Genomic DNA, 12,272 nt, shown 5'->3' with positions numbered 1-12,272 from the left:
TATTGCGTAACACTGGGAAACATGCTATAAAGGTGCTGGGATATATACAGTAGCGTGTACAGTCACACTAAATCAAGTTGTATGACTTAAAACACACTTCAGGTATAGCTGGTATACAACATCACACAAACTTTTCAAATGCACACTTATAAAACGCATAACATAACATATAAAACGTACCTTGTAAAAGGTGTGACAATGAAATCCTTCTCCTCACAACTTATTACAGATTTGTTATTAAACCCTCTGAGGTGCTGTTCTGCATATTACCTATCAAAGTTACTGTGGTGTATACAAACTCTGACATACGATGTGTGGTGAAATATACCCCCCTCTTTAAAAATTGATGTAAGATGAATAGTTATAGGTAAATAGATGAATTCATCCAAAAGATTATATATGCAACACAGCCCCTTGTATTACCTTAAGAACCCATTAAAACCGGTAAAGCATCTGTGTCATTTTAGATTTATTTGCGTTGGATATTCAAAAATAGCAGAGAAGTGTGAGAACTGATTTAGAAGCGAGAAGTGTGAGAACTGATTTAGAAGGCAATTGTAGAATCGGCCTCAGGTCTTAATGGGTTAATTAGTTGGTCAAAGCTCCTTAGTTAGGGGTCAAAGCTCAACGCATAGTTGAGCTTTGACAAAAAGCATGACAAATTATCCTAAAACGACTTTTGCACAAAATGACAGGTGCATCAGAGAAGACCAAAGACTGATCAGTGCATAAGAAAAAGTCCCACAAATGTAAAAATAAAGTTTTAATAGGAAACACAATGTTTCGGTCCAGGGACCTTCATATTATCTTACGTTGTGTTTGCCATTAAAACTTTATTTTTGCATTTGAAGGCAGTGTGCAGGAGTTTTTCTTATCTGAGATAACCTGATGAAGAAGGTCTCCGGACCAAAACCTTGTGTTTCCCATTAAAACTGTCTTTTTTTGCCTTTGAAGATACGGTGCAGGAGCTTTTATGAAATGATCATCCTACAAATTCCAGAGCAAATGCTACAGTTGGCCATAACCACTGGTAGTGGGTAACTTGGGGTACATTACATTATAAGATTATCAACATTACCTACACCAGTTAAAGTTAGTACAGTTCAGCTATATATAAAATGACGTTTTTATGGGGAAATATGCAAGATACTCCCCTCATACCGTGCTGCCATTTGCCGATCAGACAAGCAATAAATATGTCATGTAGTTGCTATGGTGCAGGTATACAGTAGACCTCCAGCACTAGCTTTCGGCTCTCTGCCCCATTCTTCTCTGTCTCTCTCTGTTTACCCCCTGCCTATTTTTCTCCGTTCCTGTCTCTTCCCCTCATCTGTTTTTCATAGAGCGTGTCTAGGTGTGTGTGTGTGCCTGATGTGACTTTGTGTGTGACTTTGTGCGTGTGTGCGTGTGTGCGTGTGTGCGCGTGTGCGTGTGTGTGTGTGTATGTGTGTGTGTGTGTGTGTGTGTGTGTGTGTGTGTGTGTGTGTGTGTGTGTGTGTGTGTGTGTGTGTGTGTGTGTGTGTGTGCACGCAGAGGACTCGGGGAGAGAGTGAGCTAATAGTTTGGTCAGATTGAATGGGTGGAAATGGCTGATAGCAAAAGAAGGGAGGAGAGTGGGCGAGGGCTGAGGAAGAGAGAGAGTTGGGGGGAAAATGGGTGGGTGGGGGGAAGAGAGGTGAGTATAAAAGCCTTGCAGTAAGGAATTAAGAAATATTCCCCGGGAGAAAATACATAGAGAGATATTTCCAAGACTCTTCACACAGTAATCATCCTCTTAGGGTAAGTACATTCAACGTACCATTCTTTATGTTTATAACCTGACAAATGTTTAGACTAGGACATGGTCTCTCCATTATGATCATAGTTATTCTACATTTCAGTCTCCATCAAAACTGCCAAAAGAGTCTAGGCGTCAGAAAAAGACAATACAGAAACAACTCAATCTGTTTTTTAGTATAATCCAACTCCAACTTGCATGGGAAGTCCTTGTTCAATATTTTGTACTGTACACTATTGCTATCTGTTACTGACAAAAAAGTTAAAGTTTAGCTTCAGGCTGACTAAGTGGCATCCTGCTGGGGCTTTTTCCAGTGAGGTGGGCACATTTGGTATGGAGATGCTGGCAGGGGGGCTGTTGAACCTGCTGTGAACCTGGGACCCCTACTAAGGCTCAGACGGGAATAAAACTCTAGACACTGTTGTCAGCATCCAACCAGAATTCACACACAGTTACTCTCTCTCTCTCTCTTTCTCACTCTCTCATTTGCTCACTTACTCACACAGATTTCTTTTTGTCCTTGTAAACCCAATATGTAAGACCTTTTAGTGGTTAGAAACATTGCACCCTGGGCCTTAGGCCTAATGTTCCTGTACCGGCAGAGTGCTGAGTATGTGTCTGACACTGCTGCCAAATCGTGCCTAAAGCACTGAAGTTATGAGCTTCCTGAGTGCACGGGTGTATGTGCGCGCACATGTGTGTTCTTTGATGAAAGGTGCTATTGACTGTGGCGAGGAGGCCTGCTGAAACAGAATCCCATCCAAATCCTACAAACAGAGGATTGGCATGAGAGCTTTTCTGCGGTGATGGCACACGAATGTGTGTGTGTGTGTGTGTATGTGTGTGTGTGTGTGTGTGTGTGTGTGTGTGTGTGTGTGTGTGTGCGTGTGCGTGTGCGTGTGCGTGTGCCTGTCTGTGTGTGTGTGTGTGTGTGTGTGTGTGTGTGTGTGTGCGTGTGTGTACGTGAGCATGTGTGAGTGTCTGTATTGATTTCCTGAAGACATCTGGGACTGCTGTTTGTACAAGTGTCTTACACCTGAATTCAGAGGATTGGCACGACAGCATTTCTGTGGTGATGGAACGTGAATGTGTGTGTGTGTGTGTGTGTGTGTGTGTGTGTGTGTGTGTGTGTGTGTGTGTGTGTGTGTGTGTGTGTGTGTGTGTGTGTGTGTGTGTGTGTGTGTGTGTGTGTGTGTGTGTGTGTGTCTATCTGAGTGTGAGTGTGAGTGTGTGTATGTGTGCCCGAACATGTGAGTTTGTGTGTTTGTGTGCATATCTGCATACCATATATATTATACCTGCAGCATTATAATTAACAGGCATCCATCTTCCTGCACTAAGTTTAAGTTCATTAGACAGAGGATTAGCTCTTGCGTGGGCTGTGTGTAGTTCCTCAGGAACTTCTCTGAAAAGAGAGTCACTCAAAACACACTAAAAAATAAACAAACACCACCAACAACAACTAAAAACAACAACGTGTGCCCACTTGACATGTTTACCACATGCAAGATCAGTTCAGTTTTAAATAGAAAGTTGCCTTGGTGTGTTTGCCGTCCCATCTAGAAATATCTCAGTAGCCCTGCGGCATGTATGGATGTGCATTGCTGCCTTGACAGTAATATGTGTTCAGTGGATAACTTGTATGACTGAACTTATGTGACTGGTGCTGCATATGCATGAAACCAACCACAGACACACATATAGAAATGCTGCCACTTCTAAACTTCTATCTCTAGTTACGGTTCTTTCCTGTCTGCCCACAGACTCATAATCAGACCTCTCTCTGTGGCTGGCTGCCCCAAATACTCTCTCTTCTCTGTCTTTTTGGCTCTCTCTCTCTCTCTCTGGCTCTAAAGCTCCCTCTGTCTTTTTCTCATTAAATGTAATCCTTTCTCCCTTCTCTCCTTTCTTAGGATTTGAGACTTTATTAGGGAGATTCACAGGGGGAACAGTCACTGTGTCCTTGACACTTCATGTTTCACTAGGCAGAACCAACCTCTCACAGTAGTGATCAGGTGGCTCCCTGAATTACCTGTCTCCTTGTCTCTTGCAGACAGAGTGACAGACTGACGGACGAGAGCCAAGATGAGGAATTTCCTGCAGTGTGTGGCACTCTGTGCCTTTGTCTCTCTCTGTGTTTGCTATGGTACAGTTCCTCTCGCATTCCTCCACCTCCAACCATTCCAACATTTCAGTGACCATTTCCCACTCATAAGCTGTAATATATACTAAGTCCTAGACAGCCACTCATGCTTCATTCATGCTTAACCCCATTTCATGTTTTTCCCATAGATTCAAATGAAAGCTCAGAATCCGCTGAAGGTGATTGAAATGCAATTTATCTTTCATGGAAAAACATGCATCCCATAACGCAATATAGTATATCAGATATACTATTGTATTTCAACCATTCATTTAACTTCTACCTAGCTTAACATGTTGCTTTAATTTTACTTGAGTCATATTGGTGTGCTAAATAGGTATACTGTAGCTACTGTGTCTTTATCCATTATAACATTTTTCATGTGGCCACAGATGTGTTTATGAGTCCACACCAAGCCAACTCCTTCATCCCACCACAAAGGGGCAGCGCATACAACCCAGTACGAGGGAACGTCTACAACAGGTTCACCTACACAAGGTAAGATACAGACACATACACACAAAACACACACTGTCGCTCTCTCTTGCTCTCTCTCTCTCTTTCTCACATATACGTACACACACCCCTACATTCAGACCACATGCATGAGCCAAACTATAGTATGTAAGCACAGATGTGGGCACAACCTATACATGTATGCATGCACACACACACACACACACACACACACACACACACCCACGCGCGCACACACACACACACACACACACACACACGCACACACACGCACACGCACACGCACACGCACACACACACACAAAATCGGTTGGAGTAGTGATGATGAAATACAAAGAAATGCAACAAAAACTATATCTGCCTGTCATTTTCCCGCTCCTCTACTCTTTTGACTGCCCTCCCCCCCAAACACACACATTACCCCTCTTTCCAGGCCAGTGAAGTCTCCAGCTGAGAGACGTGCGGAGACATGTGAGGACTACGCTCCCTGCCGCCACTATGCTTATCGCCACGGTTACCAGCAGGCCTATTCGAGGTACTACGGAGCCCGGATTCCAGTTGTAAACCAGAACCCAGCTATACGCCGCCGTGTCTAAACAAAGTCTGCCTGCTGCGAAAGTGATTATTATCTTGCGCTCATTCATTCAATGCACCACGACGTAATTTATGTTTTGCTTTGATGGCCTTACACAATGTGACAGCGCCAGAGAAAACTTTTTTCTAGGTACTGTAGGCTCAAGGTGTTAAACATTAAACATTATTAAGTGTGCGTGGTATACATAATATAAAGACAAATGCAATTTAATCATTCCACATAAATATTGAAGCACTGTGCAACATCACTCATGCATATATGTAGAAATGTATGTCTCATTTCTTGTGTAACCTCAGTAGTAACACTTTTCCACTATTATTAATCTTTGCAATATTTATAAGCTTAATGTGATCTGTGTGAATAAAGATAACTGTTTCTCACACTACCCTATTCATTTTTATGGTATCTGCCTCTCTCATTAACTTGTCCAACACTATTTGCTTTGTCTATCTCCATGTCTTTGAGAAGACAATACATTGTATTGTTGTTGATGTTTTTTTTTTTGTTATATTACTCTTGTGTAAAGTTTAGATTGTAGAAGTCCCAATAGGTTGGTTGACTGGGGAATCAAGTATTTTGATTTAGTTTCCCCAATTCCAACAGTGCTCTCCAGCTAAACGCCTGTTTTGATTATATCCAGCAGCAGATGTCAAATTCCTATGACCTGGCAGAGTGCACTACCAAAAGTGACAAGCCGGTGTAAAACACAAACAAGGAAAGGCTAACTCAAGTTATGCAAAGAGGTATAGGCTATTTATATATCTTGTTTGTTCAATGTACTTAACCACCTTCAACCTGACATTCCTATTTTAGTCATGTGACAAAGGTTTCAAACATCTTTGAATGGAAAATTAAAGTGCATAGAAATGATTTTAATTACATACAGTATATAAGGGAAACCTTGAACTGAAATTAAATACATTGCTGAAAAGTACAAAAAAGCTTTAAAAAAAAAACAGAAAAAGAAAACAGGTACAGACCTTGCTAATGCTAATAGTAATGACTGTGGTCAGAACACCATTCTGTGTTTACACAGAAACCATCTGTACAAAATGGCACATTGGTTTCATCTCAGGACATTGGATCTTTGTCACAGAAGGGCAGTCGTGTTGAATGTACTTTTTTTTATATGACCACAAGACCAAAACTGTGCACAATTAAAGTTGTCCTGGGATGAATTCCTGAAGTCTGTCCTGTGGACCGAGACGCGGCACCAGCAGCAGTGACCCAGACTGTGAAATTACACCCCATGTAATACCGTTAAGACACATCCAACATCTTGGTGTCCAGTGCTCCAGTCTACAGAGACACCAAGGAAAGCAGAAGACAAAAATAAAACAAGAATGACCTTACATTTGATATGCTAAATTAATATCAATGAGGGGGATGAGAGCTATAGAATACCTTTGGCACACAGTAATACAGGATTATTTTTGATAAGTAATCTTCAAATAAACAAAAACAAACAACTAGAGCATAAGCACGCACAAAGAAAAGAAATTCTGTACAACAAGTAGGCCTAGCTTCCAAAGTGGTTCACTTTATTGCGTTAATGTCCCCCTTGAAATAAACCAAATCAGAAAAGTTAGAAGTTCATTTGTGGAAACTAGGTTGTTTTGTTTTGATTTAAATTACATACACCATTATAGGTACACTGCCACATTCAGCATATAGGTGCCATACCCATATGTTTTTTATTATGGCCCGGCCTATACCACAACTCCTTCGTTTATTCTTAAATGTTGCTTTCTCTTTCTTTAGGTAGAAGGAAATCACTGTGGTTTGTAATAAACTACAAGAGCCTCTTATTAAAACCTTGTCACATAATGTGGGACAGTGGTTTCTCCTCTTGTTCAATTAGCATCATATGGGTTTCCCCCAACATGTATTTTGTGGCCAGAATGGCTTGGTGTGTGGGCACACTGTCAAACGCTGACCTCTCCAGGTTGGCTGCAGGTATTGCACACCCACAAAGCCATTTAATGAAACTCTTATCCCCTCTGAAAGGCATTGGTAAATCTGATAGCAAATGTTACGCTGTAATTAAATTTGATACAATCAAATGAAATCATATAGTTCTTGCCTAACACTGGTATGCTGGGCATGTCAGTCTCGTACTTAACAATGTGATCAGTTCTTTCTATCATCTTTCACTCTGCGTATACTGTGTCATGTGTCTAGCCTGGTAAACACCCCCTCCTTCCGGAAATCTCATGCATTGCATTGCATTTGGTTTCACCAATCAGCGGCTGCTAGGGGCGGGATCATCCAATCACCTGCCTAGCAGCTTGAAAAAATGAAACTCCGTCTGTCATCGATTCTGCGCCCGAAGTCTCAGATGCAAGTACGCTGTGAAACAAAATGTGTGTCGCAAGCTTCTTCCATTTGACTGAGTGAGGTTATCATGTGTCTGCATGAGAGGGAAGAAGGAAAAAAGTATTTGAAAAGAAGAGATTATGTCTGACATGGCAACTCCCCCAATTGATGACATCAGCATGCATGTCAACTGAACCAGAAGCTCAGGAGGATGTGGAAATGCAAACACTATCCCACATTATATGAGCCAGGTGCATTTCACACCTGCTTATCCAATCAGGGCTGGATCAACCTGAGCAACAGGCCAGTTCTGAACACACCGGACATGGACAACTATTTCCAAACAGCTGTCCTTGAGGCTGTGAATCACCCGACCCATGACTGTTTTCATATCACATAAGCTTTAAAGCAAATATCAACCCTTTGGACTGAATGGACGTTCCCTCTCTCTGTTCATGTTTTTGTATGTGTACGTGTGTGTGTACGCGTGTGTATGTGTGTGTGTGTGTGTGTGTGTGTGTGTGTGTGTGTGTGTGTACTGTACGTGTGTGTGCGTGCTTGCGTCCTTTCCTTGCATATCGCCACATGCATTTTTATGGAGGTGTGTATTTCTGCATCTTTGTGGGTGTATGATACATGATGCCCTAACCAATCAAATACTGAAGCCATGGTGAGGGCCACATCTATAAACCCGGTGTGCGTGAGTGTGACACAAAAAAGAAAGAGCCAGAGCACTGCAAGACTCCAGTCCTTGTTCTGAAGACAGTGAAGAAAGAAGCTGAAATGATGAAGACCTTGGCCATCCTGGTTCTCTGCTGCCTGGCAGCAGTGTGTCTGACCTCAGGTAAGAACACAGATACAGAGACACTATACACAGGCTTACAATATACTGCATATCCTGTACACAGTAAAATCCTCACTGTGATAACTTAAGTCTGAGAGTGTACACATTTATGTAACACATGGGGTGTTACAAATGGATTAACACTGAGGATTTTACTGGAAGTACAGGCAAACAGATTGAAAAGCTGCTTTTACAAATTTGAATACTATAGTGGATGTCATTCAAAATAGAATATGAATAGCCTATCAACTTTTATGCAATATGCCCATGAAATCAAGGTTCATATCTATAGTATGCTTTTAAAACCAATACATTTAAGGCTGCAATCTGGAACTTATTTTCCAGACAGCAGACCGGAGTTCAAATCCTGGTGAGGACACTAAACTTAGGGATTGCAGCTTTAAATAACAGTTTCATTTTCCACTGTAATCGATTCTCATGCGCAATGTATCAATGTTTGACTAATAGAATACACATGGTTATACCACGTGGCAGTATTAAAATTCATGGTTCAACCTACCAGTTTGAATGACTGCTGCTCAATTCAGAGTAAAAAAAAAACGAAAAATAATTTACAGTAATTTTGGGGTGAGCGGATTAAAGAATTAGGCTTACCTCTCCACAGAATAAAGTAAATGATTATGATATAATATTTGTTTGTCCTGTATTCACCAGATGCCTCTACCTCCACCGGCTCACAGCCTGCGGGTGACAACCCTGCTCAGGAGGGTAAGATTAAGATAGTTTCATATAACTTGGTTCTGTTTTCTGTATGTATTGTATATTGATAGGCAGAATAAATCTATTAAAAGCGTAATGCGTTTGGCTCAAACCTAATTGAACTGAATTGAATACTGCAACAGGTGCAGGAAATTATTTGTTGTCCTTCAATTGTACAAGCTCACAACTCACTTTTAAATGCTCCAATTTTATTCACAGCAGCAAGCAGTTCACAGTGTGAATGAAATTGTAGCATTTAAAATGAAGTTGCAAACCCCCGGAGGATGTGTGATAATTTTCCTTTGAATCTTCTTGAATTGTACATAACAAAAAAATTACTTTTCAGCTTTACATTAACATTTCTAGGCAACATTATGCAATTCTGTGATTTGATCAATGATCACTTTATGTAAATCTATGTACCAATCAGAGAGCCATTGTATAAATGCAGATGATAAATGATGATACGTGTACATACAGGCGTGTTTGTGGAGAGGGGAGAGGCCTCTACAGTGGTGCGACAGAAGAGAGCTGGAAGAACTGCTCCTGGAGACTTGACGCTGACCCAGCTGGAAAGGTGACCTGTTGTACAGTTATACTGGACTGTTAAACACTAATGTTCTACTTTGTCAATACCCTTTAAAATGCAGAAGCATATTGGAATCCAATGCAATAACCTGTTTATGAGGACAAACACTGAGAACAATATATATTGATCTTTGTTGTTGTGTTGCTTTTTAGCCACTTACACTAATGGTTTGCATGGGTGACCCTGGAGAACTCTAAAGTGAAGGCAGTGGTGTGTAACAGGATATCAGGGTGATACATTCATAGTATTAGAGACAATATTACAGGGGAAAGGAGAATATTACAACCTCCGAATTGCTATCAAGATTATCTGGAAATTATTCTCATCACATCCTCCTGACGATATACCGTCTGTTATCAGTAGGCTACCATCTGGGACAATGACACATTACTTCTCTCTCTCTCTCTCTCTCTCTCTCCTCAGTCTGAGAGAGGTGTGTGAGGCTAACCTGGGTTGTGAGGACATGATGGATACAGCTGGAATCATTGCTGCCTACACTGCCTACTATGGACCAATCCCCTACTAAATGTCAAACCACTTATGCCAAAGTTGATCATGATGATTAAATGTTCTTTTCATTGAGTCTGACATTGTTTTACAATTAACGTTATAAGCATGCAAATACAAAGGTTTTCAAATGTTTTGCAATGTATTGAAGTCATTAAACAAGTGGCAAAGTGAGAAGGTTAAAGAAGGGACAAAGGAGCAATATGGAGATTATTACTATTATCTCGTCTATAATTTCTGATATTCAGTAGTGTAGTGTGTTGAAACAAAATAAAGACAAACAAAACTCTGCCTTTGTATTGTCATTAGGAGTGGCTTTACAGAAAGGGGCACGCAACCTTTTTTCTTTCTTTTTTTACAATTAAATTCAATTCAAACTTTATTCCAGACACACAGGGGGTCCATAGAGTACATACAAATATCACACAACAAATAAATAAGACAAAAAAACATAAAATCATACATTACAGACATGAAGGAACAACTCTCTTTTTTTTTTTTTTGCAATTCTTTATTTAGGAAAAGTGTGTACATCCTACCTCATAGTTTCATCTTAATAGTGAACATTATACAAAAACATTTGTAACCCTTCCCAAAAATATATAACAAAAAGTAAATATATACATTCTGAGACCAGGGAAGCACAAAAAACAACCACGCATCTTAGTGAGGCAGGAGATATTCCACTTTTTTAGTATGATAGGCCTGCTACTATAAAAGAGATTATGGTAAAGGGACCCAATGACTTTCCACTAACCCTGAAGGAACAACTCTTTTCAGACCTTTGTGAAAGCAGCCACTGGGTGTCACTAGTGTCACTGTGCGGTAGCCTGGTAAAGCCCCTCCCTCCGGAAAATCTCATTTCCATTTGATTTCACTCCTGAAATAAATTACAAATGAGATTTCCAGAGGGAGGGTTTACCAGGCTAACGGTGCGGGGCAGAGAAGTGTAGGACCCAAGCGCAGACAGTGAAGCGGAGACAGAACGATTCAGATGCAGGGGGGTTTATTACTTAAACAGGGAATAAGACAACAGGTAACTGACAGAACACAGTGACAACATTAATGAACCAACACAAATTGGAAACAGAGGGGCATATAAATAGACAGGGACTAACTAGGCACAGGTGAGAACGAAGGACAATTAACACATGATTGGCTGTAACAGAACAAGACACAGGTGAACTACAATTGCAAAGACATACTGATGAGACAAGACAGGCAACACCAAGACAACACTACAAATTACGGTGCACAGAGAACAGGGAACAAAAAAAAAGGGAACGAAAGAGTGGCCTAAACAGGCCCAATACCATAAAAGGTCAGTGAAGGGCTAATAAATAATAAAGTCACAGTCCACGGTCCGAGGAGCGGACAATAAGCCGCCTATATGAGACAAATCAGGAGTCCATTATTATATATTTAGGGCTATGTGATTCTGTGATTTTTTAAAAGCACATTTTGCTATTTTCACAGAATTGAGGCAGATATTAGCAATCATTTATTTTAGCTGTCTTGTTGACAATTGTGTGTACATGGTACCATGTGTAATAGGCCTACTAAAAATCTCCTGCAACTCATGTAATGAGCATGTTACTTTACGAGTCACCAAAGTCATTCAAACGCATTTTCATGTTTCTACATTATAATTAAGAAAATATATAGGCCACGGCCCATAGACCATATTCACACGGCGGCCATATTGCCATTAAGTCAATGAAATGCCACCCCAGTTGCCACCCCAGTTGCCACAGCAACACAATGTTAAATTCCAAAATGGCCACCGTGTGAATATGGACTATTGACATGTCTTGCCAGTACGGACGTGTTGATGACCCCTGCCCGTGACCCTCCGACCCCACCGTGGAGGTAATTTATGCACATAAACTTGCACGTTCGGTGCGCATTTGTAATGTATTTTAGTATGACTTTTGACTGTAGGCCTACTACTTGTAGGCCTACTGTTAATAATCTTGTTAATGTAGAATTCAATCAATCACATTTACAGTACCTAATGAGATGGGTAAAATGTACTATTTGTAATAATTTTTCGATTGAAATACATTGTTAAAAAATTGGTGTAAAGTAACTAAGTAGGCTACATTCACGTAAGTTCTGTAGGCTACTTAGGTTCACTTTTGAGGATGTTTTACTTTACTGGAGTATTTCCCATTTTCAACACTTTTTTATTGAATACAAATTATAGTTCATGAATATAGCCTCCAGTGAATCTAGAAAACTATAAAGATAGTGTAGTGTTGTGTTGTGTAAACTTCTGTTCTCTCCATGAATTGAGTATGTGAG

The 12,272-nt window shown here is 40.5% G+C and overlaps 2 protein-coding genes across 3 annotated transcripts; both read left to right on the top strand.

Moving 5' to 3' along the window:
- Positions 1-1,664: 1,664 nt before the first annotated feature.
- Positions 1,665-5,377, top strand: mgp (matrix Gla protein). 2 transcript variants are annotated; one of them, XM_080446556.1, is made up of 5 exons: positions 1,665-1,779; positions 3,831-3,923; positions 4,070-4,099; positions 4,313-4,418; positions 4,831-5,377. In XM_080446556.1, the coding sequence occupies exons 2-5, from the start codon at positions 3,863-3,865 to the stop codon at positions 4,991-4,993; spliced, it is 360 nt and encodes a 119-aa protein (XP_080302682.1). In that variant the 5' UTR covers positions 1,665-1,779; positions 3,831-3,862; the 3' UTR covers positions 4,994-5,377. The 2 variants fall into 2 exon arrangements, with proteins under 2 accessions (XP_080302682.1, XP_080302683.1); XM_080446557.1 differs by having other exon boundaries at positions 4,313-4,419; positions 4,838-5,377.
- Positions 5,378-8,038: 2,661 nt separating this feature from the next.
- bglap (bone gamma-carboxyglutamate (gla) protein) lies at positions 8,039-10,171 on the top strand. Its single transcript, XM_080446558.1, has 4 exons — positions 8,039-8,152; positions 8,828-8,881; positions 9,353-9,449; positions 9,885-10,171. Exons 1-4 carry the CDS (start codon positions 8,092-8,094, stop codon positions 9,985-9,987), a joined length of 315 nt encoding a protein of 104 aa, XP_080302684.1. The 5' UTR covers positions 8,039-8,091; the 3' UTR covers positions 9,988-10,171.
- Positions 10,172-12,272: the final 2,101 nt, after the last annotated feature.

This window comes from Gymnoscopelus braueri (assembly GCF_963280865.1).
Source record: "Gymnoscopelus braueri genome assembly, chromosome: 13".
In the NCBI taxonomy this organism is placed as follows: Eukaryota; Metazoa; Chordata; class Actinopteri; order Myctophiformes; family Myctophidae; genus Gymnoscopelus; species Gymnoscopelus braueri.
The sequence above is the reverse complement of the archived record's forward strand: the minus strand, read 5'-3'. Positions and strand labels throughout refer to the sequence as shown.

Coding starts and splice junctions, on each gene's coding strand:
- mgp (XM_080446556.1), top strand. CDS start 3,863: ATGAGGAATTTCCTGCAGTGTGTGGCACTCTGTGCCTTTGTCTCTCTC. Junction 4,100..4,312: donor AAGCTCAGAATCCGCTGAAG/GTGATTGAAATG, acceptor ATGTGGCCACAG/ATGTGTTTATGAGTCCACAC. Junction 4,419..4,830: donor AACAGGTTCACCTACACAAG/GTAAGATACAGA, acceptor CCCTCTTTCCAG/GCCAGTGAAGTCTCCAGCTG.
- bglap (XM_080446558.1), top strand. CDS start 8,092: ATGATGAAGACCTTGGCCATCCTGGTTCTCTGCTGCCTGGCAGCAGTG. Junction 8,153..8,827: donor AGCAGTGTGTCTGACCTCAG/GTAAGAACACAG, acceptor TGTATTCACCAG/ATGCCTCTACCTCCACCGGC. Junction 8,882..9,352: donor TGACAACCCTGCTCAGGAGG/GTAAGATTAAGA, acceptor GTGTACATACAG/GCGTGTTTGTGGAGAGGGGA.